Raw genomic sequence first — 24,625 nt, 5'->3', positions numbered from 1 at the left:
TTTCTGGATTATTCTTTACTGCAAAAGAAGCTGATGAAGATATACTAAAAAAAAAAAGCCCAAACCCAAAACAACATATAATGAAACTATTACAATAATAATTTATACAATTACACTTGCTTAAGCTCTGCAGTTTGTAATTCTTCTTGTTCTTGGTGCATATTGGCTGCATGCACCTTCCAGTGGCATTTTACAGCAATATTCAGTGCTGTATTTCAGGTACAATTCAGTAAATTGAAATTTCAAGACATCCAATGACACAAAAAAGCTTGAAAAGTGTTGAGCTTCATTGAGGCCTATTTTGGCATAGCATTCTTTCTTTCTAAACACCTGCAGAAAATTTTACTTGATTTCATTAGTAGCAAGATAAAAATACTAATGTTGTTCTTTTCAAGGCTTCTTTTGTTTTGGCAATTTATTGAAGAATGGAAGTGATCTTACATAAATCAGAAAAAGCAATAGGTTTTGGAGTGCTGAGACTGTCATTGTGTCCTTAGGTCATTCTGGGCTGGGATATTGAAAGGGACTCGGAACAGGTGTAATATGACACACAACACTAGATGATTTATGCCCCTTCTATCTGGAGAATGAAGCATGGGATAATAGCTGCTGGTCTGTTTTGTAGAAACCCTCAGCACCAACAATCTCAGTTGAAATGAAAATGAAAGTGGCAGCTGCTGACCAGAGCTGAAAATGGGGCCATGGATGTCAGCCTGAAAACTGAGTTCCATTATGTTTATGGTTTAATGTCTGCATCTCAAAACTTTCTCTAAACAATATCTTTTTGGGTTTATTATTTCTGTAATAGCAGGGCAAGAAAAAGCATCATCAAGGATGTACTTGATTTCTCACCTGAGCCTTCTGTCTCCATCACCCTCAGTCCACAAGTGACCTGTTTTGGAAATTTGAAGGCAGTCTGTTCAGTCATTTTTTGAGAAGGCAGGAAGTGTCAATTAGAGTCTCCTAATTTCTCCTGTTACTGTTATAAATATCTATATATATATTTAATCACCCTTATGTTGAAAGCAAGCAGCTGAAGGATGTCAGAATTCAGTTCATATTGGGTAGGTAACTCTATTCACTTGAGTCCTTCAATGAAAACCTGTAGGATCAAATCCTCAGTGCCAAGTTCTCTGTGCTGGCTCTAGTGGCAAACCTGAGATGACCCAGACTTTCTTGCTTGCTCACAACCAGCAATATCTGAAGGTAGCATAGAAATTCAGCCTTCCTGTACCTTCTCTGCACCTTTGCTGGAAGGCCACAGTGCGTGGCTGGGACTGAGGAGCGCTGCCTGCTGATTTTGTCTCCTCTTGATGAGGGACCAAAGGCAGAGAACTCAGCTTGGCTGCTAAAATTGGGACACCAGGATTATTTTAAGGTGTCAGGTGAACAAATGTCATGCTGAAAGAAATGTGGAAACTTAAGAAGGAACCAAAACTTTGTGAAGATAGTTACATATGTGTATAACTTCTAGTTTTTTGGTGTTCATCTCTCATTCCTGTTGCTGTATAGCAGTAGCAAGAGGCACTTGGAGTTGGGAGACTGTGACAATGTCAGGGAGGAGCAAAATGAACTATTTGAGACAGGTGTCAGCTCAGGGAAGAAAGCAAGGTCTCTGAATTAAGTTTTTAATGGTAACACAGTGGCTAATGCAAAAAATGATATGGAGACAGAATAAACCCTTGGTCATTTCTGTGTTAGCACATCAAGTTGTGACATGTAGGGAAGGTATTTTCAGCCATTTGACAAAGATTTGAAAGTTTTCCTCCTTTCTTCAGGCTTCTGTTATGGAGAGGAGTGGGCATTTTGAGGGGTTAAAGAGATACAAATTATAAATTTTTAATAAAAGTGTTATCAGTGTAACAGAATCTCTTCACAACAGTTGTCTGTTTAATGTTAGATGTATGATAATGTGATATTGAAAAGTTCCTCTGGGACTCATGCATCATGCCCTGTGCAATTCTCTTCTGACTCTTCCACACTGGTAATGCCAAATTCAAGCCAAGAAAATGACTGTACTCATCTGTAAGATGTATACACACTGTAATTGCCTAAGAAGAAAATTGTCTTTTGTAATTTATAATCTTACTTCAGCATTTTCAGCATATCCTGTGTCAGGGAATATTGGTAAATATTGACACAAAATTGTTTCTTCGTGTAAATCAAATCTTTAAAGGTTTCATGTGCAGCTAGTGAGTGGGTGTGTGTGTTTTTGTTTACTTGTGAATATGTCTGCCTGCATAATCCTTAATCTTATAGGCTACATATTTCTCTTGTCAAAAGTATGATATTTAACAGCTTTTAAATAGTAATACTTTAAAGTTATTATTGTATACCATCTTTCATCCAAGCTTCTCCTAGTACTAATTAATGCTTGATAATCCTGATAGACATAGAAAATATTATCCCCATTAATAATAGCTAAACAGAACTACAGTGTAATGAAATAATTTTCTCTAGTGGCATTGTCACTCCTGTTTCAAAGATGAGTTAGTTCTGAGTTCACTGTCTTCTCCTGTAAAATCTCAGTATACATAGAGACTGTTATTTTTTTGTCTCAGTCTATCTGCCCAGGGTCAATCCTGGAACTGATTGTGTGTGCATCTGTGTGGGTGACTGTAACTGGCTGCATTTAGAATAGTAACTGTGCTTTCTTCATCATCCCTTTTGGGTTTGGTTGTTTGAGATTCCTCTTGAGTTAACAAGCTTGATTGCAAGATGCTCTTTCTAGAGGTGAGGACATAACCAGCTAAGTCAGCCAGAAATTGAAGCAGTAAGTCTTTTACTCTCACACTGCTTCTAAAGCTCCACTCTCCTTTTGCAGGGTGGAAACATAACAGAGAACTGAACCAAACCCTCTCCCCCAGTTATGAAATGTCTGAAAGCTATCAAGATAGTATTTGACTTCTTTTCTTTTCCAGCTTAACCCACACTACCCTGAAGGTAATAATGAAGGAAAAGCTTTGGTAAGTGGAATTTATGTTGCATATAATCTGGGAAATGCTGTATCCTTAACCCAGCACATCCTGGCATATGGAAGCTCTTCATAGCTTTCCTTTTCCTTATGTGTTCCAGCTGCTGGGATTGCTTTCCATATCCTGTGTAAGGTAGGATGCATCTCGGAACTGGCAATTCAGAAAGTTTTCCCTCACTCTGAGGCAAATGATAAGAAACTTATTCAAATTCTGCATCAAAGTGGCATTAGTTGAAGCTGTTCTGCTTGTTGTCTGACTGCAGATATGAAATGTGTTGGTTCTTAGCTCAGATGTGTTATTTCCTGACAACAGCCTTTGCCTGATACAGCTTCAACAGTATTTTAGCTAATTCTGACTAATGAGGCCAGACATGGAGATTATAGTGTGTGAAGGAAGTTGGGGGAAGTCTCCTTGAGGGAGTCTTATTGTTACTAAGTCAACAAATATTCCCAAAAAGAATAATTCCTCCATCAAATTCATGAGATTGCCTTGGAAAAGCCGAGATCTTCTTCAAAAAAATTCAATTTAATTTCTTTCTGCTTGCCTTCCGGCTTTTGTTCTTTAAGAGGACACATTTTCAAGTTTTTCTCTGCACAGAGAAGGAATTTTTGATTTTTCATGACAAGAAACCCAAGATTCTTACATAATTACATGCCTTGAGGACTCCAATTTTAATAAAAATGAAGCCTTTCATAGGAGTTGGCTACATTGGTTTTCCATCTTCCCTGATATTTGGCATTAGTGGTGATATTGCAATAAGAGCTAAGCTGTCCAGAGAAATGAGAATTCTCTCCTATGAAAGTACAGACGTTCCACCAGTTGTTTCTCTTTTGTATTGAAATGAAACTTGAGGCCTTTGAAGCTTTGGAATGGAAATCAAGATCAGTTCTAGAATTCTCCAGTGAGTAGGTGTTAGGCCCTTGTCACTGAGGAGCCAATCCTGTGGTACCACACCATACTTATTTATGGTGTAAGTTTTCCCTCTGTAGCCATTCCAGTTCATCTAAATAGTTAAATATTCCCTGGACTGGATAATGACAAAGGCACAAATGTAATCTAAGCATGAATGTTAAAGGTGGCTTCACTATCAGTTTGGCTTATTCCTCCTCGATATTGGTTTCAGCTAAAACCCCAGACCAGATAAATCACATTAGAGGAATGCTTCCAATAAAAAAGTAATCAAAGCTGATTGATGATTAAAGCTGATATCTCTGTGGACATTTTAATTTATGCAGTCAGCACTTTCCTATGAAAGATGTTTTGTGGAAGAACTTCTAGCAATTTTTGGTGACACCTCCTTGTAAATCCAAGCCTACAGGCTCTATTAGTGTGGTAAAAATCCTTTTGGATCCTTCACTCCTTTATAATCTTGTTGGAAATGCCATGAGTCAGCAATGGCTATTTAAGCCTTCATTTAGCCCTGGAGCAACCCAATATAGAAACTTCATATCCCTGTGCAGGAATTTCTTTGATGTTACAATGATGCAGTGCATTGAATTGTCCCTCAAAAGTAAAAGAATCTTGTAATATTTGGAGTTCTTGGAGGGTCGGCTATGTCACTCTTGTATCCAATAGCACATAACCTGGAGCACACAGGCTTTCCTTGCTCTGGTTATCATCTATAGTGTTTCCTCTGCCTGGTCTCTGCCTAATTGGCTCACAGCAAAGGCACTTTCTTTTCCATCCTTTGAAGCAATTAATTTTGAAATACTGCCCATGAAGTAAATCTGTAGTGGAGAGGTTGAAGTGGAGTCTGAGTAGCAGAGAGATAGGAGATGAATAAACAAATCCTCGTGGCTGAAGGGCTGAACCTGTAGCCTGTGCCCTTGAGGCCAAGAAGGCCAATGGAATCCTGGGGTGCACTGGGAAGAGCAGTGCCAGCAGTTCAGGGAGTGATCCTGCCCCTCTGCCCAGCCCTGGGAGGCACATCTGCAGTGCTGTGTCCAGTCCTGGGCTCCTCAGCACAGCAGGGACTCCTGGATTGGGGCCAGTGGAGCTGCAGAGATGATTCAGGGCCTGGAGCATCTGTGGCAGGGAAAGGCTGAGGGAGCTGGGGCTGTCCAGCCTGGAGAGGAGCCCCAGCTGAGAGGGGCCCTCAGCCCTGGGTGTCCCTGTGTGCAGGGAGGGCTCTGAGCAGGGCCCAGGCTCTGCTCCAGGGCCCAGCAATGGCACCAGAGGAACGGGCAGGGACTGAGGCCAGGAGGTTCCACCTGGGCAGGAGGCAGAACTTCTGTCCTGGGCACTGACCGAGGACTGAACAGATTGAACAGAGAGGGTGTGGAGTCTCCTCTTTGGGGATATTCCAGACCCCTCTGGACACAATCCTGTGCTCTGTGCTCTGGCATGGCCCTGTTGGAGCAGGGAGGGAGGTGGCACTGACCCACTGTGGTCCCTTCAGCCTGAGCCATTCTGGGACTCTCTTTTCTCTACTGGACCTTTGGATGAAACAGTAGTAGTTCCTTCTCTGTTGTCTGGGTTTTAAAGGCAGCACAGCCATCTGTGCATTCTGTGCCAGCCCTGAACCCTTCAGCATGTGCTGGGGCTGCTTGTGCATGTTCATGTCCTGGTTTACAAGGCCTGATCCCAGTGGCTCAGGCAACTGAATTTTGGGAAGCAGCAATGGAGAAGGGTTTTCCATGATGCAGCAGTGGGCACGGACACCAGGGTTCTCCCTAAGCACATCTTTTCTGCCTTGCCTTAAGTGACTCCAGAGTCACTTAAGGGTTGAAAGAGTTTTGGCTCCAGAGAGCATAAATATTACTGGAAGTCACTGGGACTTCTGTTCCCAAGCATTAAATGTATGTTTGGACTGAGGTTCATTGCTTGTTTATGAGCTGCTTCTTGACAATCCAGCCAAATTGTCTTGAGAAGCACTGGTTTTAATTCTGGTAAAATTTGGCCTTGCAATGAGTTATTGATATTCCCACATCTAAGTTCCAGAATATTTTTTTTAGGTTGGAAGACCTTTTTGAGATTTAAGGGTCTTATCAAAAGAGGGCTCCTTCATCTCTTAAAGTCCAGGAGATTGTAGTGTATCATGTATCAAAATGCAGTGCTCTGTGTTACAGCTCCCACTAACCCCAAAATTGGTGTTTTTTATGCTGCAAATTACTATGCTTGTTCTAAGGAGAGAAATGTACAGCATCAAGAAGAATGCTACCAACATCAGGGAAATGTCAGGAGCAGCTGGGAACCTGGCATTTGTTAGTGCCTTTGTGTTAAAGGCTGACTTTGGATGGGTACCTTATCTCCATTTGTCTGCATTTTCATGAGAGGGCTAATTCTAACCAGTTCCCATCTGTCTTTTATTGTTGAGATTTTTGTTAGGGTGGAGACTGGTATGTACTCACTTATCTTGTAAAGAAGTTGGGCAGTTCTACTGTGGGCTGCCAGGTACAATTTGATGTATCTCCTTTGACTTCTGTTTATATATCTTTATGAATTCCCAACATTCTGCAATTCTAACTTTTCCTTTTTGCTGTCAACCCAGGAGATTTTTTTTTCCTGATAAAAACTGTAAATTAATTTGTTTTTATTTAAAAATATTTTATTTTACCTTCCAGGAATGACCTATATTGAATTACATATTTTATGTGAGTGATGCTGTTTAAACAAGTAGAATAGAGAATCTGAAAAACACTGAAAAGAAAAGAGAAAAGAAAAATCATCAGCTTAAAAATGGCAGCTTATATAAAGCCAGCAGTCAGACCACCGGGGAGGCTGGGGGAGAAGGGGAGACACGGATGCCGGCACATTATTATTATTCTGCTGTTGCACACGGGTCTGAATCAGCTCTGGAAATGCATACATTGTTTCTTACAGAATGTCTCTGGCTCCTAACAACAGGATTGCAACGTGATGTCTCTGCTAAAAACGCGATGACTCACAAATGAGTCAACAGTGAAGGTGTTACAGGAGGCTAACTGCTGTGCTGTCTGCCAGGGCTCCTAGCAGGCAGGAGCAAGGCTGGCCATTCATTTACTCCATTTTCTTCTCATAAAGAATTTTAAAAATAATCTAACCTATGGAGTTCTGCTCACGTTACTGCTCTGTGAAAATGCTGGTTTTGTAAGAGCCTCCTAAACTGGGTTAACGTATTGAGATACCACATTGCTCTGGATTTAACAGGCATTTTCAGAACTCTGGCTGCTATTAAATTTAATTTCTGCTGAAATCTGTAGTGCAGCTTAATGTATTCATTCAGGAGCAGGGCATTATCCTTGTCTGTCTCTATGCCACAAGAGGTGTCTTCACCAATTGGGATTGGGTTTCTAAAAGAAAAGGTATTTTAGGTCTGTTGTGTTTTTGGATTGCTTTTTGCAGTTGAAATGAAGGCCCTCCTGTAAGCAAAACTCCATGTAGATCTCTTGAATTTTAGGTATGATGCCCAGTTGACTTAAATAAGGAAGTTTTGGGATAGTAGCAATTAGTAGCAAATTCTGTTAAGAGCTGTGAAAAGGGTTATCTGCTGAGCTCTAAGTCTCAAGGAGGACAAATCTCATTGGACCTGATTATTTTGTCACTGATTCCAGCATGGGATTTGTCTCTCCTTACATTTGCCTTCCACATGGCAAGCAGTATGTTTGTGCTTTTTTTTTTGTCTTTAAGCTTCTTTATAAATCATGGTGCAGTGTAAATCAGTGGTGGTAGCCCAGGAGTTAAAGACTTTGCTGTGGGCCTGGATCAGTATTTCCCCTTCTCACCAAAATGGAGGTTTTTCTCACCACCCAGGACTCTTTTTATGAATGTTCAGCTTTAGCTTTCCTAGGTGAGTCCCACCCTGGCCGGGCCATGGGGGTTTACTCAGTTCCCCTTCCTGGATGTGATTATTGAGCTTTGCTGCTGCAGAATAAGGATGGGGGCTCATAGCTCTCTGTGCCAGTGCACACTGAGGTTTTCTCAGGCTGAAGGAGCTGACTCTGCTCTTTGTACCTCTGATACTTACACTGGGTTGTTTGGAAGGGGTGGATCCAACTCCTGCCAGGCAGAAGCAGAACTCAATGTGTGACCTCCTTGATCCTTGTGAGGGATTTAACCAGTGCACAAGAATGAAGTGATTGCACCTTCCTCACCTTGGGTATGTGTCTGATGTGACTTGTGACAGCCTGTGGCTAGTTTGTTGTAGTTTGGGACATTCAAAACTATATACATTTTCCTTCCAGGAATGTACTATTTGGTAATATTGTTTTACCCACAGTTCTCTATGCTCCTGGCATGTAATCCACCTGGTTTTGTTTGTTTTTTATTAAATCCTGGAAGTGTTTTCCTTGGCTGTCACTGACCATATTGCCAACATCTCTGAAACTGTTCCATTGGCTTTCTCTTCACACTGCTTTAAGTTGAATTTTCTTCTCTCTGCATTTGAGTTCCTTTGCAGTTCTTTTCTTCTTTTCTCTTAATTGAATCCAGTTTTGCTGGCTGCATCTGCTCATATGCCAGTTGCTACCTGAGCAAATGTCATCTTGTTTTCATCTGCTTAGGAATGCAGTACTTCTCTTAAGCTATTGTCTAATTAATTTAAACTAGCCTAGTACTTTCACTTCTTTCCACATCCTCACATGGACTCACCTGCTGATTCAATAATGTCTGGGTTAAGTGCAGATTCTGATGGCTGCTTACTAAATTTAATTTATCGTGAGAGGCTTTCTGTATGCAAGTGTCTGTGCATTCTCTCTCTCCCACACAGGCATGTGCACGTGCACTGGGACATAAAATGAGGCACAAATACACATCCATGTTTGGTCCTCTGTAATGACAGCATTGCTGTCTCTCATGTACCCCTTGTATAAAACTTGTTTCCAGAGCTCTCAGGTTGGGGGTCACTTCTTGGATTTTTTTTTCTCATGAGTAGTGCTTAACTCCCATAACCTAGGTTGGGTTGTGAGATTCAGATTCTAAATTATTGCTGTAAGGAGAGTTCTGAGGTTTGTGGGGGAGTTCAGCCTGGAACTGCTGTACAGCTCTCCTGCAGGTCTGATTTTGCTCACCTAAGCTTGGCATTGCAGTTAGCTGTGTTGCAGGCACTGTCTTGCCCTCTGTTGAAGTAGAATTTCTTCTTAGGCTAAAAACCAGATCTTGTTCCAATGTCTGCCAGGTACTAAGCTTAGTACCTGGCAGACATTGATGGGTTGATGGGATTTAGGGCTGGTGAACTCATTGCTCAGCTGGATCTATACAACTGCTGGGGTCACCGCGTAATGAGCAGGGTTAGCCCCAAACTGCTGGGTGAACTTGTCCATAGAGCTAATGGTTGTGAGCTCCTAAAGCACAGGAGACCTGACTTTGCCTCCTGCCAGCTCACCCACTTTATACACTGGTCATGGTGTTCTGTGGTGGGGAATATCCCTTTGCCCAGTCTGGGTCAGGTGTCCTCCTGTCCATGTTCCCTCCCAGTATGGTTTCATGTTTTGGTCTGTATTTTACTCAGAGCCCCAGGATAAAAAGAAAACCATACAATTATGAAGTGTCCTGCCTTTTTGTATAACAGTCATTTCAGTTTGGAAATTATAGTGAAGTGAGTAGTTTCTGGGAAACCCTAATTAGATTTCACTGTAAGTTGTGGAAAATATCAAAAAGTTTGGATGCTGTCCTAAACTATCATGTACTACTCACTCCTTTACAGATCTCTTGAATTTTAAACTGGATTTCCAGTTTTCTGTTTTGTTATGAAGTGTAGGAAGTAGTTTTTCATTTAATATTAGACTCTGACTCACACCTGTTAAGCTCTCAGAAGGATTTTTTTATTGTTTCTATGCCTTTTCAGTTTGTGTTTCATCACGAGTACGTACAACAAAATATGTATGGAAATCACAAAAGCAATTTGCTGTTTTCTCAATCCTTGCATATAGGTTAAATTTTTTGTGCATTTTCAGTAGTATTTTTGAGCATAAGATACAAGAGGATGTGGGGACTGTCAGATGAGTTTACTCTTGTGCAAGTCACAGGAGATGGTTGCTCTTTGTCTTAGCAAGCCTTCCTCTCAAACACTTGTGGCAGTACCGTAATGACTAGAGGAGCCTAGGAAAAATGTCTTTCTGTATTTTTTTCTGCTCTCTCCATCCTTGATAGAAGTAATGGCTAGAGATTCTCTAAAGGATAGAGAGCTGGCATTTTGTAAGCTTGATAATGAAAAAATTGATGTTTTGGAAGGATTCAAAAAGTGCCTTGAAATGAGTTGATAACTAACCCTTTCTTCCACAATTTCACCCGTCCTCGATTTTGTTGTTTAATTTCAATTGGCAATATGGATAATCAAAGCTTTGCCCTTGATTATCCCTTACAGTTTGGTTTTAATCAAGTTACTAATGCAAACCAAGTAGAGCCTGGCCTTTTATGTTGTACAGCTCTTCCTTAGTGGTGTATTGTAAATCATCATAATAGCATTTCATGCTTCCAGGGTTGGATTTTTTTCTCTTTTGGCTTTCCTCATTCCTCTTCTCCTCTCCCTCTGTGATGTATTCTGTGTACATGAATGGCCCTGGGCTGCCAGTCTCTTAATTGGTTATCAGTGTAACTCGGCACCCCAGAGGAGCAGCTTTTACTCACACCAGTAATTCTCTTGGTTGCTGTGTGGATAGCTCTGAGTGACTCCATCAAGCCAAGAAATGTTCTCAGGGAAGGTGGCATCTGGAGTCTGTAGGCAAAGCTGTGGAGGTGACTAAAGATATGAGGATGGTGCTGCGGGGTCACAAAATTCCCCTGGGCTCTCAGCAGGTGGCGAGAGGCTGATCCCACCTTAGCTCATGGCTTTGGTTGAGTAACTCTGTCTCTCAAAAGGACAACTCCTGCCCTTGCAGGGGGTAAAATCAGACCTGTGTTGGACCCAGTCTCGGTGTGCCATCAGCCTGTGCTGAGATTTGTAATGCAATCCAGCTGGGGCTTTGCCTGCCCCCCTTGCCATGTCAAGCTGGTCCTGATGGAGCAGATGTTCTGCCTCCTGCTCTTTGGAGAGTGTGCACAGGATAAGAGGAAATGGCCTCAAGCTGCTCCACGGGAGCTTCAGGTTGGTCATCAGGAATAATTTCTTCTTGGAAAGGTCTGACAAACATTGGAAGGGGTTGTCCAGGCATGTGATGGAGTCCCCATCCCTGGAGGTATTCAGGAAACAACTGGACATGGCTTGAGTTTAGTTGACAAGGTGGTGAGTTTAGTGACAAGGTGGTCAAAGGGTGGACTTGGTAATCTTGGAGATCTTTTCCAACCTAAATGATTCTGTGATTCTCTGAAAGCGTGCTGCTCTGATTCTGCAATCTGAGAGGAAAAAGCCATCAAACTTACATAACACAACAATAGATTGAAGCAAATTGCTTAGTTTTTAAATCCCCTACTTGTCTTAAAAAAACCCCAGACAACTAATTTTCATTCATTCTCTTGTTTCAAACATGGCCCTTTCCAGGTCATCACTGTGTAGTTGCATCAGGTGGGAGTGAGGGGTCTGCAGCTACTGCAGGTTTTTGAGGTTGTAGGTGTCCTAAAAAGCATATCCAGTGCTGCAATGCCTCTATAGCTTGGCCTACTGTTGTTCTAATGACTGCCTGAGACCCCATGAAGCAAAGTGCATCCTTTGTGTTACTCCAAAGCCAGTCGTGGTAGATTCTTGCTCGAAGGTAAAAAAAAAAAAATTCAGACGTATTACTTGTCTGCAAGGTAATTGAAGAATTTCTAATGGGCCCTGATGCAAGCAAATAACCCTTGTGCCTAATCAGCAGAGAGAAGGCGACCTTCCTGCTTCAAAGAAGAAACGCCAGGCAGGGGAGAAGATTATGTATACTTTGGTCTCTGTGCCACATGGAAATGACATCGCATCTCTCTTTGAACTGGATGCCACCACCCTTCAGAGAGCTGATTGCCTGGTTCCAAGGTAAAATAAAAAAAAAAAAGGAAATGAAAAAAGGGCAGAAAATAGTGCTGTATTGACAGGGTTTCTTCCTGGCATTATGCTGGTGAGTAAAGCAGAAAAAAAGCAAACATGAGCAAGTATTATCCTTCTGTTAAAATAAATAAGGGATGTATAAAACATGATACTGCTGCTGTGACTGGGTAAAATAATTACAAGGATAAAACAAGTGACACTTAGAGAGTGAGAAAAAATAATGGTCTAAATATTGCACAGATCTGTGCGAGGATAGAATTGAGCTCTGTGCACTGTTTGAAAAAAAATGTACTTTTAATAGATTTAACTGAATTGTTCCCAACAAAATAATGTGTGGGATGAGCTGGGCTTGTATTTCCCTGACAGGTCATGATGCCACTGAGCACATTTGTTATTTAAATGTATTCAGCAAGTGGCTTCTGGGTTTTAATTGTCAATATTTGAAATTTTAGCTGTGTAGCATAGCTGAGATTGGTTAGATAAGTCACACGGTGTTGGTTGTGACTGAATGGGCTTGCAGACACTTGGGGCTGGTTGTTATGAGGGTGGATTTTAAAGCTGGGTACCCACAAATACTGATGTATGTGACTTTGAAGTGTGTTTGCTATGCTAAGTTCTGCCAGATAATTTGCTTACTTGAATACTCAAAAGCCCATCATCGTGAAAGGGAGAGCGTGAATGGAGACCACAGTGAATATATTTCAAAAGTAAAATTCAGAGTTAAAATTGTAATTGATTTCTCAGCTCTGCTTTTTGATAATACCACAGATTATCATATGGAAAGAATTTAGAAGGATCTCATATCTGCTCTTTGTTCACTTGATTTTCAGTTGAGAACTGGTACTGTAAATGCTTGCTCTGGAACAAGGGTTTGCAGATCATAATGATGAAGCTGTGAAACCACGGTCAGCTTTACTTTCTGGCTTTTGTGCTGTGACAGCTTAAAAGGATTCGTTATTCTGCAGGAAAAAAATAATAAAAGAATTGGGTTTATTCATGAAATGTATTTCAGTTCAGATGGGATTTTATAACATCTTCCTTTTAGTTTTTTTTCCTTTAAAGAATATTTTACTCCTAGACTTACATAAATACTTAAACCCTGCATTCTGCATAATCCCAAGACGCTGGCTGTTGTTGTTGCAGCTCTGGTCTGTGTGAGAAAGAAGGAGTCAAGGGAAGGAGGGAGTACTGCAGTGTCTTTTAGGTCCACCTCCTGTTTTTATTGCAGTGGCTGGTGTGGCTGCTGCTCTCCAGCCTCATGCCACAGGCAGGTGTTGCAGGGCATCCCACTTGCCCACGTGGGCTCAGGACTGATCCATCTCAGCTGCTGTTTGCTCTGTCCCCTGTAGGAACTCCTACGTCCGACTGAGGCACTTGTGCACCAACACTTGGGTCACCAGCACCAGCATCCCCATAGACACTGAGGAGGAAAGGCCTGTGATGTTAAAGGTAAACAAAACCCCAAACTCGTTCCTGATGCTGGCTCACTTCTAACCTATGAAGTGTGCATAATAATTAGGATAAAGGTAAGAGGATTTCTCACCCACTTTAAACCAAAAATCATTGCAGATTGGGACGTGCCAAACCAAAGAAGACAAGGAAGCTTTTGCCATTGTATCAGTTCCTCTCTCTGAGGTCAGAGACTTGGACTTTGCCAATGATGCCAACAAGGTTCTAGCATCAACTGTTAAAAAGCTGGAGAACGGAACAATAACCCAGAATGAAAGGAGGTTAGTGAGTTTTACTTTTTCCCCTGCTAAATTGATGTTTAGTTACTCATGGTCACACAGTCATGGGTAGGTGATATCCACACGGACAGAGGCAACTGGGAGAGGACACTTCAGTTCTGAGAGTGCCAGCCTGGGGTTAGATGCCCCCTCTGTTGGAGCATACTTGCTGTTCCTCAGGCTGGTGTGTGTATTCCTGTGTAAAAGGGGCGTAAACAGCACTTCCCCAGCTCACTGGCCACATAAATAAATGGGTAGTTCCCAGGGCAAATGTCTTTATCTGGATTTCTTTTGATAATCTGCTTCTGAGCTGTAATGTGAAGGTGCATTGCATCTGATTCTCATGTACATGAAAGCAGCACTGCAGGGCTCTGGACCTGTGTGAAGTTCACCACTCTGCAAAAGCCTTGAAGGAGGTCTCAGTGTGACTGAGAAGCTGCTCCATTTGCTTTTTCATACCTGTTTTCCCCTCTTCTCTTTTTCTATTTTACATCAATTTGATGTTTACCCCTTGTATTCATCCCCATTTTGTCTGTGGCACTATTGGAATGTCTGCTCCTCACACCCTCCCCTGAATCAAGGGATTTTGTGGTATATTTGTTGTACATTGTAGCCAGATATATTCCACTGCCAGTGATGGAGTTCACTATTTGTCTTCAGATGCCTGTGGTTAAACTGAATATAAGACAGCATCTCTGGCAGTGTGAATCCATAACTGTAATATGTCATATACAGCTATTTTTTTTTCTGAAGTGTGTCTTTTTGGTGATGAAACTGAATTTTTGCAGTCAGTTTCCAGTAGAAATTACACCAGATGATTTAATACCCTAACATGCAGATTTTTAATGCCTGGCTGTTGGGACTCAGACTTGAAAAGCTGTGGGGGCCATTTCATGATCGAGTTGACTCAGAGAGGGATACGACAGTGTCCAGGTGGAACATCCCTGTCACTGTCAGTATTGTCAGGTCTTGATGCTGACAGATTGATACAACAAATGTGTAAAACAATTCAGAGATGTTTCACACCAGTGCCATTATTCGTTAGTTCTTGTGATTTCCTTTGGAAAAAAACCCAAATAATCTTTTTCCTCTCTTATCACCTTCTAGCATAGGGAAGTAGGTGTCCCAACAGTTTATTCCTTGTTGCTCCATCCTACAGCTGCCTTTTCTACTTTATTTTGTGGGGGTGACACACCCCTTCACTCAGAGGGTTTAGGTAAGCAGCCCAGCTCACTTGTGGATAATGGGAACTTTGTGTCTGGCTCCTACAAATGACTGAAATTTTCTTGGGAATTTTCCTGCCTCTTTCATAGCTGGCAGATTTGTTAGTCATAGACTAACAAATACCATTGACCAAATTGAGATGATGCTGAGTTTTTCATGTAAAAGATTGCTGGTGCTGTTAAGGGATATTCTTGGAAATCTGTGGACATCTGTGTTTCTCACTGCATGTCTGGCAAGGTGTTAGTAACAAGGAGGCAGCAATGACTTTGTTTTCTTTTTTTTTCCATTTATATTCTGTCTTTTTGCTTTTTCTGAAGGTGGGAGAGAAGGAATTACTACTGCCTCTGTTGTTTTTAGCACTTGCTTCTGACAAATTTTTTGTTTAGCAAAGAGTGAAACAAATGCAGTTTCTTGGGTCAGTATATATAGGAAAACAGTTATATGTGAATATATTTATGAAAAAATGTATATATGAAACAGTTTCATGGGTCAGTAGGGAAATTAGCTAGTGGCAGAATGTTTTTATTCCTCTGGTGAGTCCATCATCTTGTTTCACGGACCCATGATAAAGCATAAAAATCCTTGCTAGGCTGTGTAAGTTTTTTTTTACTGCTCCTGGGCCTTGAGGCCACCAGGTATAGATTTTGGGTCTCTGAATACTCTGTATCAATCCAGCAGCCTGTATTTTTCTCTTGTTTTCCCTTTGGTTGTTGTTTAATGCCTTGGCAAACAGCCCTGTGATTGATTTAAGCTTTTGCTGAACCAAGGCTTGGAATCCTTAATGTACATGTCAAACTTAACTTTGCAGTGGTGGAAGTTCCATTGTGCCAGGTAAAGCTTAGCATAAATGTGATTCTCATTCTTAATAAATCCTAGCAAGTGTTGGGTGACTGTTTATAGTAATGATTTGTCTATTCATTCTAGGTTTGTAACCAAGCTACTGGAAGATCTCATTTTCTTTGTTGCTGATGTGCCCAATAATGGGCAAGAAGTTTTGGATGTGATCATTACCAAGCCAAACCGGGAACGACAGAAATTAATGAGGGAGCAAAATATATTGGCTCAGGTATGTCCTACTGTGTTAATAACTTAATTGTATTTGCAAATAGATTGCAGGAGAGAATGATGTGAGAAAAAGTTATTTTTGGGTAAGTTGGCTTATGCCAGGTTGGGTTTGTGTCTCTCTGGATTGGGTAGAAATTACACTACTCGGTCAAAGCTCATCTCTTGGTCCCTAAATCAGAGTCAAGCACAAGGGGCTGCAGAAGGCTCTTAATTTCCTGTGATTCTGATAAGATTCAAGATCATGTTTGAGAGCAAATTGTTCAGAAAATTTGAGACAAACATGGAATGTTGTCCCAATCCTGCAAGTGTTCCCCACATAGTCCCCCTGTGGAACTCTTTGTTTGCACGAGGGCAAACTTGCAAGTAAATAAAATTAATGTCCTTTTTGAGAAGTCAACTGAAAGAAATTTTAAAGGGAAAAGGATGAGACTGGACAGAAGCTAGTGTTGTCCTCCTTTTTCATCGTTAAATTATCCAAAGTTAGGACATATAACTAAAACTGTTTAAATTTGGGGATAGTATAGAAAAAGCACTATCAATCAGGTTGGTGGGAAATGTAAAGCTAACCCCAATTGCATAAAGCTGTGATGTCTCAGATTGTGTTCCCACTTGTATTTAGTCAAGGCTGTTGTGCTGATCCTGTCAGAGCACATTTCCATTGTCTTTGATTTCTGCTGAACTTCCATTATGTAAGTTCAGCAAAAATCTGCGTCTGGTTTTCACTCTCAGTGATTTTGATTTTGAACAGATATTTGGCATCCTCAAAGCTCCTTTTAAGGACAAAGGTGAAGGATCAATGCTGAGACTTGAAGACCTGGGCGACCAGAGATATGCTCCCTACAAATACATGTTAAGATTATGTTACAGAGTTCTGAGACACTCCCAACAGGACTATAGGAAGAACCAGGTCAGTGGTGTTAAAGATAATTTTCCTCCTGATTTCTATAATTATATGTCCTGGGTTTGACATGGTGCTCTACCCTTACAAGTGGGATTCTGTGGTAATGGGGAAAGGCCTTTTTTTGTGTGTGTATAGCTTAGCAGTGTGTGAATTGAAAGTTCAACAATGAATATCACAACCTCACTTTGTACTTTTGCAGACTGAGACTGGGGCTCACTGCTTCATTCATGAGCTTTCTGTTATTAAAAATATGTTCTTGGAGCCTGGATTGCAAAGTGGGAAATCTGCAAAGCTGTCTGTTTCTCTTGCTTAAATATTTGTAGAGGGATGGCAATGAGTCAGAGCAGAGGTTGTTATATCAGGTAGCCTGATTTCCCACTGCTGGAGACTCCCTGTGAGCAGGAGGTGTTTCAGAACATGGACTAAAGGGACTGGAGATAAAAGCCTGAACCGCTGTGTGGCTTCTTTGTTTTCTTTCCAGTGTTTTACAGAAATATTTCTGTCCTGAAGGGAGAGAAAAGGAGGAGGGAAGACTCAGGAAAAAAGCTTCTTAAACACTATAAAAACCTTTCAGTTTTCCCTTTACAAAAAAAAAAAAAAAAAAAAAAAAAAAAAAAAAGAGGTTGCTATTTTCATGGATTCATTCCTTTGGTTTATGAAAGAATAAGAAGAGTTAGTCATCCCTAATATGGAATCTTTTTCTCAGGGTACATATTTGAGGTATTCAGAAGTTCTTTTGTTCAGGCCAGTTCAGAGAGGAAAGTTTTGAGTGTTATTTTCATTGCTAACTAAGCTGGATGCCCCTTGTTTGTAAAAGAGAAAGCACTGCTGCTCATCAGGTCATCGTGGGAATTCTTCCTTTTTTCAGGAGTATATTGCTAAGAACTTCTGCGTCATGCAGTCCCAGATTGGTTATGATATCCTGGCAGAAGACACCATCACAGCTTTGTTGCACAACAACAGAAAACTGCTAGAGAAACACATCACGGCTAAAGAAATAGAGACGTTTGTGAATTTACTCAGGAGAAATCGAGAGCCAAGGTTTGAAGTGGTCCATGGAGCATTTTTGCAGGAGCTGTGAATTACATGCTATTCATTGCTTTGATGTCTCTTTCTCCCTGTTTTGACCTGGCAAATGAAAACCCCACCTGTACAGGAAATATTAGAACTACCTGTAATTCTTGGAATTTAACCATATCCACATTTTAAAACTAGAGGTTACTGAAAAGAGGGCTTATACTTTACAGGACAACCTTTAAAATTTGGTCTCAGTTCTGACTGGGGCAAAGAGAAATTAAGAAAAAGTTTAATTTCTCCCAGCTCTGCAGCTCCTCTGTGAAACTGCCACTTTTGTTGGTTCCCCTGCTAATAATCCTGGTGTAAATTATACACACATGTCCATTTTTCTAAGCTTTTAATAATATCAGTTTTCCTGCAGGTTCTGATTCCAGGTCAGACCTGAAAAGGGCCTAGGACAGTGTAGATCACATAAACTTGAGTCCTAGAATGGATTTTGTTCCAAATTAAAATTTCTGGCATTGAACTTCACTCAGCTGATTTTTTTTTAATAAGCTTCAGGTCAGAATATAAAAGAATTTGATTTCTTTATTTTTAAATGGAAAAATCTCTTTACAATTGGATTTTCACTTGTAAAATGAGCAAAGTAATACAAGTATAAGAAATGAATGTACTGAAGGCCAAATATTGTCCTCTGTAATTGTGACTACCATTTTCCAGGTAGCCTTTAAGGATATTGCTCAAGGCCTTGGTGCTTCACTGCCTCAATTATTTTCTATATGCCTCTTTGGCCTTACTCTGTAATCTCATTGCTTCTCCCCTGCTCAGCTGTGTTTGGTTTGGTCAAAATGAAGGGGAAATCACAGGATCAGCTCTGTCTCTGAAGGGTCTGTGTTTATTGAAAATCGCACATTGCATTTTCTTGTGGTGGAGGATGTAATGGAATTTGTGCCATAACCATATCATGCAACTGCTGTGTATCCACCTCTTTGAGGAGTTCAGGAGCAATAAATGTTTCAAAATTGCTCCTTGCCAGAATGGTGTAATCTGAACAGTAAAGACTTGATCCTGATACTGATTTTTATGGAGAGTCTTGTAGATTTTTGCAGCACTGTTGGGGTGAGTGAGAATTGTGGCATTCTGCTCTAGAACACATAAGTTACAAAATAAAAAACCCAAATAAAAAACCCTCCTGAGTTTTGGCTCCAACCAGGTGACTTCCCCAGAATTCCATGTAATTATGTGCTGTTTGCTTAATTTTATCTTTGTGATTGCTATGCACTTTTAATTACCAGTTGCCACAAAGCTTCGTTTCAGTTATGTGGGTGGATTTTTTCCTACGTCTACCCTAAAAATGCCGTCTGTACTCACCCACTACAGTTCCCAGACTTTAGTGGGGACTGTGGTCTGTGCTTAGAGGTTCAAACTGTTGGATCCTTGGATGGTTGATAGGAGATGGTCAGAGTTTGTATGTAGATTTCCAAGGAAGTGGAATACATGATCTGTGTGTGTGCTCATTCACATCTGCTCTCCTACCAGCTCTTGAGCACCTTGCTCAGTTTTAGCCACATTTGCTAGAGAAGTGGTGGGCTCAGAGATACTTAATTCCTATAATGGAAAGTGGAAACTACACAGAAGGAAGAGGCCCTTTTTCTACTGCAGTGTGTCAAAGGCTGAAAAATGGATTACTGTTACGGCACACACAGGAATCCCTGAAAAGAGACAAACCCTTGTACCTAATGAATGTCCCAGCTGTGAGGAAAGCCTCAGCCTGAACCTTGTTAAACATCAGAAGACCTAAATTTGAGAGATAAATTAATAGGAAGATGATTTCTCTGCAAAGCTTTGTTCTTTCTCCTTTACATGGAATGACCTCTTTGAATGCAGACTCCTATCTGCAGGTCCTGACAGATCTGCACTCTTCTCTGGTAGCCCCAGCATTCCCTGGCAGTGTTCAAGGCCAGGTTGGATGGGGCTTGGAGTAACCTGATCTAGTGGAAGGTGTTGTGAGTTGCAAGAGTATGAACTGGCAGAGATCATATGTTGATAAATATCATGATACAGAGTCCCTGTAGTCCACCCATCCTCTAGTGCTGAGTGCTAGAGATTTCTACTGCAGTTCCTCAGTAGTAGTTTAAGTCTCATGTTCTGCTGCATCTGTGGTTTTTTGACTGCAGATTCTTGGATTATCTGTCAGACCTGTGTGTATCTAACACCACAGCAATACCAGTAACTCAGGAACTCATCTGCAAGTTTATGCTGAGCCCAGGGAATGCTGACATTCTCATTCAAACCAAGTGAGTATCTGTAATCAGAGCATGCCACCTTTTTGTTGTCTGCTGTCTTAAATTCCCAGCACTTTGCTCGTGGCTCCATTGTGAGTGCTTTGTGTTTGCAGGCTGGTTTCAACCCAAATGGACAATCCCCTGGAATGCCCAGTCATCTCAGATGACATTGATGAAGAGGAGGTGTGGCTTTACTGGATCGACAGCAACAAGGAGCCTCACGGCAAAGCCATCAGGCATCTGGCTCAGGAGGCAAAGGAGGGCACAAAAGCTGATTTAGAAGTTCTTACCTACTACAGGTAAAACTGCTTGTTCAAAGGGAAGAAAATGTAAACTCTCTGAAGACCCCCAGTGCTGTTCTTATCCAGTTCATTTGGCAATATCAAAAAAGGAAACCAGAATCGTGAAAGAAAAAACATGAAATCAGTTTCATGCCAGAAACTTAGACTAAGAGTTCATTTTAAGTTTTTCTTGTGGGAGTTATCACAGTCTCTGCTGCCTACTCCAGGCCAATCTTGAGTTCCCTTTGCTCATCGCATCTCTTTGTGTGTCTTTTATTTTGCCTCTAACCTTTTATTTATTGAGCTTTAATTTTAGGTTGTGCTGCCCTGGAAGCAAGGCATGATCTGATAAGCAAGTGTCCTGAGTGTCTTGAGGATTAGAAAAGAAATGGGATCGTGGAATAATGTTTTACAAAATTGAAGCAACAATTGAACAAATAATTTTAATGTCAAGTTGCTCCCTTACGTAACAAAATCACTCTAGTTATTTTTTAGGATTTATATCAGAAAGGCTCACAACAGGCTTGTAACATGAGATTCCGAGGTGTGTTCTTTCATTTCCAACCCATTTTCTTGAATACCACGTTATTACCTTTTTCTTTTTGAAGGTACCAACTGAACCTCTTTGCAAGAATGTGCCTGGACCGCCAGTATCTCGCCATCAACCAGATTTCTGCCCAGCTGTCAGTGGACTTGATCCTCAGGTGTATGTCTGATGAGAGCCTCCCCTATGACCTGCGGGCTTCCTTTTGCCGCCTGATGCTGCACATGCATGTGGACAGAGATCCCCAGGAGTCTGTGGTGCCTGTCAAGTACGCCAGATTGTGGACTGAAATTCCTACCAAGATCACCATTCATGAGTGAGTTGAAAGTGCTTCAAGCTGAAGTACAAAAGCTCTTTGTAGGGTTAGTCTCAGAGCAAAATGGTTGTAGATGTCCAGAGTCCACAAAACATATGTGTGAAAAGGCATTTTTTTGCAGAGCATGAACTATTAATTATTGTTACTCTTGGCAACTTCAATGGGCAGCTTTCAGTCATTAAATATTTAAATTTTATTTTTCACTATGTTCTTTTATTGGACAAGCTGGGGAATATGGAATGGCCTTCCTTCAGACCAGCTGCACTCCAAGTAATCCTATTGTGTCTCACATGACAGGTTTGCTAGGCTGCAACTCGGTTCAATGGAAAGCCACAGCTGGGAACCCAGAATTAAGACACAGCCTCTGTCCACAAACAACTAACAGAGGCTTTGGCCTTCACTTAGTGAAGTACTTAAGCATGTGTTAAATTTAATTTTAGAGAAAGGACCATTGATTTCAGTGGAAACCCTGTCTGGCTCCACTGATTTGATGGAGCAGCAGCACTGGGATGCTCCCAGGCTAGGAATATCTGGCTGGACAGACAGAGGAAGAAGCACAGCAGTGCATCAGTCAGTGTTGTTTCTGTTAATGACCTTGTTGAATTGCCACAGCAAGATTTAAAAGTTCTATCTGCCACAAGAGTGGTATTATCCTGTCTGTATTCTTCCCATTCCTGGTACTGTTGAAGGGAAGGTTTGGGCATCCACTTTCCATATCTCCAGAGAGCTGAACTAAGTAATCTGAGAGGGTCATGACTGGTTTGTTTTTTCTTTAGTGACAACTGATCCTGATATTAGAGATATTTAATTTTCCTTCTTTCTGTGCCTTGTATTGTAGGTATGATTCCTTCACTGACTCTTCAAGGAATGAAATGAAGACAAAGTTTGCACTAACAATGGAATTTGTAGAAGAGTACTTGAAAGAAGTTGTGAATCAGCCCTTTCCCTTTGGAGACAAAGAGAAAAACAAACTTACATTTGAGGTACTTCTCAGCTATCTGCATCCTACTTACACTATTCCTCATTTCAGATAAGATGATGTTGCTTCTTTCAAAATAAAGCCAGTTGCAGAATAAATGTTGGTGTAAAATAGCCTAAAGAAGCACCTGTTCCTAATTCTGTTGTTCCTGGTGCTGACTGGTACTGCAGAAAATAATATTCTTGTCTCCTGTATTTTTCTAACCTTTCTTTCCTTCTCCTGGGGTGGCTGCATTTCAGTGGAGGGAGAGGGGATTTCTGGGGAGTGAATGGTGAATATTTCTGTTCTTTCTAAATTAGTGAAACAATTTGTAGAGATTCTTCAGTATAAGTAAGTGCTGTTTTCTGCATAGGTTATTACACTCACTGAAGCACTCTGGATAATCTAATCCTGTGGTTTAAACATTGTGTGAAATTCTTGACAGAAACTTAAGATAGGCCTAGATTTTCTAGGTTCACATAGCAAAGAATAAAGGGGAAATGCTTACAGCATTTATAGTTCTTCCTCCAGCCTACTTCTCTTTGTTGCTTTTGCCTCTGGTCACCTGAAATCACCTCTGTGCAAACCTATAACAGTCATCTTACTCTTCTGCTGACTTCCATCTTCCCCAAGGCTGCTGCCATTTTAAATAATTTCCCAGAGTCTTTCTTCTAGATCTTATATATTTTCACAGATGCAATTTTATCCTCTCAAGCCTTCCTAAATCTCACCTTGGTTTTGCTGTCTGCTGTAAGCTGATTGATCAATTGCTTTGTCTAATCCTGACAAACACTTAATGTCACTGGCCTTAGTCCAAAAATCGGTGGCAAGACTTGTGCTAGTTTGAATGCACTCAACATCTGAATTTCTGTGGAAGCTGCTGTGTGAAATGCAATTGAAAACGACAAAGGCTGTCAGTACTTCCTTCATTTTTATTTTCTTTTTCTCCTAGGTGGTACATCTGGCCCGAAACCTCATATACTTTGGCTTTTATAGTTTTAGTGAGCTTCTCAGGCTGACCCGGACGCTGCTGGCAATTCTGGATATTGTTCAAGTTCCCATCTCATCATACTTCGAAAGGCTGAGCAAGTTTCAGGATGGAGGTGAGATGAGCAGCACAGACTGTTATTCCAGTGGGTAATTAGCTTTTTAAGTTGGAAATAATTTATGGAAAATCTCATTACTCTTTCAAGGTTCTGTATTCCCACATCAGCCCACATACAGGAATGCATTGCAGGGGGCATTAAGATGATCAGCTAAAAAGGAACCTTTTTGAACAGAGCTGCATCCTTCATGACCTTTGGGTACTGCATTGGTGTTGCTGCTCCTTTGCTTATTTGGAGTTTTTAGATTTGGTTTTAAATCTCAATGCTCCTTGCTCTGAACATCCCAAGGGAGTTCAAGCAGCATTTGCCTGGGCACAGGGATTATGGTGGCTCATCTGTGGCTCAGCTGATTGTTAATCTTCTTAGCACTTCACTGAAAAGGAGAATGAGATGTTCTGGTCCCACAATGGCAGAAGTACCCAAAGGAAGTCCAGAGAAGGCCATCCTCTGCCTGTGTTTGTCTGCTTAGAATATGCTTTTGTGAACCCAGACCACAATGCCTCTCTGATGACCCTAGGACTATTCTGTATGTCCCACTGCCTTTGCTACCATGGTTTAAAACTGGGTTGAAGAATGAGCATGCCAGGAAGGTGCTGAAATGTAGCATTTAGTTTTTCTGTGTGAGTGGAAGAGAGGTGTGACAGTGGTGTGGGCTGAGGGTCCAGAAGACTGACTGATGGCAAATTCTGTTTTAATATGTAGCTGGTGTTGCCAGCCAGCTGGCTCACAGCACCAAAATGGATGAGCTGTCTTGTTGGAAACAATTATTTTGTGCTTTCTCTGGGAGGCCTTTTCCCAGCCTTGAGTTTTTCTAATCATCATTTTGCTCAGTCACTCCCACAAATGCCCTGCAGGAGCGTGCTGTTCTTCACAATTCTTTTCTTTGAGGCTCACACACTCTGGAGAGGTGTAGACTGTCATTGTCATCTCTGAACCAAGAAGTCATATGCTTGGTTCTCTTGATCTTCTGTCCATCACTGCCAGCAGACTTTAGTGACACCCTCTGGAAGTCTTTCCTGCAATGCAGTGCGCACCAAGTCATGCTGTAGCTGGCTGCAGTCCCTCCTCAGCACTAGAGAAAAGACTGTATGCCCAGACACTTGGAATTATGTTTTCCTTTTTTGTCCCTGAAAGACTGCATTGCAGACTCTCCTCTTAAATGGCTCTGGACACAGTTTGACTCCAGACACAATCTTGGCATATTTGCAACATGGGACATGCAGATGTGGTTCTTCTGCTTAGTTCTCACTCTGCCCGAGCCTTTAATCCTGACTATACATCTTGTTTAGTGTTTTTTTACTCACATTTATTACCCATAAAATCATGTTTTGTCCTTAAGTCCCTTTTATTTCTG

General features: G+C 41.2%; 1 protein-coding gene across 1 annotated transcript in view; it reads left to right on the top strand.

Annotated features, from left to right (window-relative positions):
- ITPR2 (inositol 1,4,5-trisphosphate receptor type 2) overlaps positions 1-24,625 on the top strand; it is a 241,951-nt gene that overhangs the window by 54,476 nt on the left and 162,850 nt on the right. Inside the window, exons 10-21 of the mRNA XM_058022044.1 lie at positions 2,922-2,966; positions 11,681-11,835; positions 13,197-13,296; positions 13,417-13,577; positions 15,723-15,864; positions 16,612-16,770; positions 17,633-17,805; positions 19,959-20,078; positions 20,180-20,365; positions 20,956-21,207; positions 22,046-22,190; positions 23,118-23,268. Of these exons, the coding sequence (XP_057878027.1) occupies positions 2,922-2,966; positions 11,681-11,835; positions 13,197-13,296; positions 13,417-13,577; positions 15,723-15,864; positions 16,612-16,770; positions 17,633-17,805; positions 19,959-20,078; positions 20,180-20,365; positions 20,956-21,207; positions 22,046-22,190; positions 23,118-23,268 (1,789 nt within the window). The remainder of the gene's footprint in view (positions 1-2,921; positions 2,967-11,680; positions 11,836-13,196; positions 13,297-13,416; positions 13,578-15,722; positions 15,865-16,611; positions 16,771-17,632; positions 17,806-19,958; positions 20,079-20,179; positions 20,366-20,955; positions 21,208-22,045; positions 22,191-23,117; positions 23,269-24,625) is intronic.

Source organism: Melospiza georgiana, chromosome 4, assembly GCF_028018845.1.
Source record: "Melospiza georgiana isolate bMelGeo1 chromosome 4, bMelGeo1.pri, whole genome shotgun sequence".
Lineage (NCBI taxonomy): Eukaryota > Metazoa > Chordata > Aves > Passeriformes > Passerellidae > Melospiza > Melospiza georgiana.
Note: the sequence above shows the minus strand (reverse complement) of the source record. Positions and strands in the feature narration are given on the sequence as shown.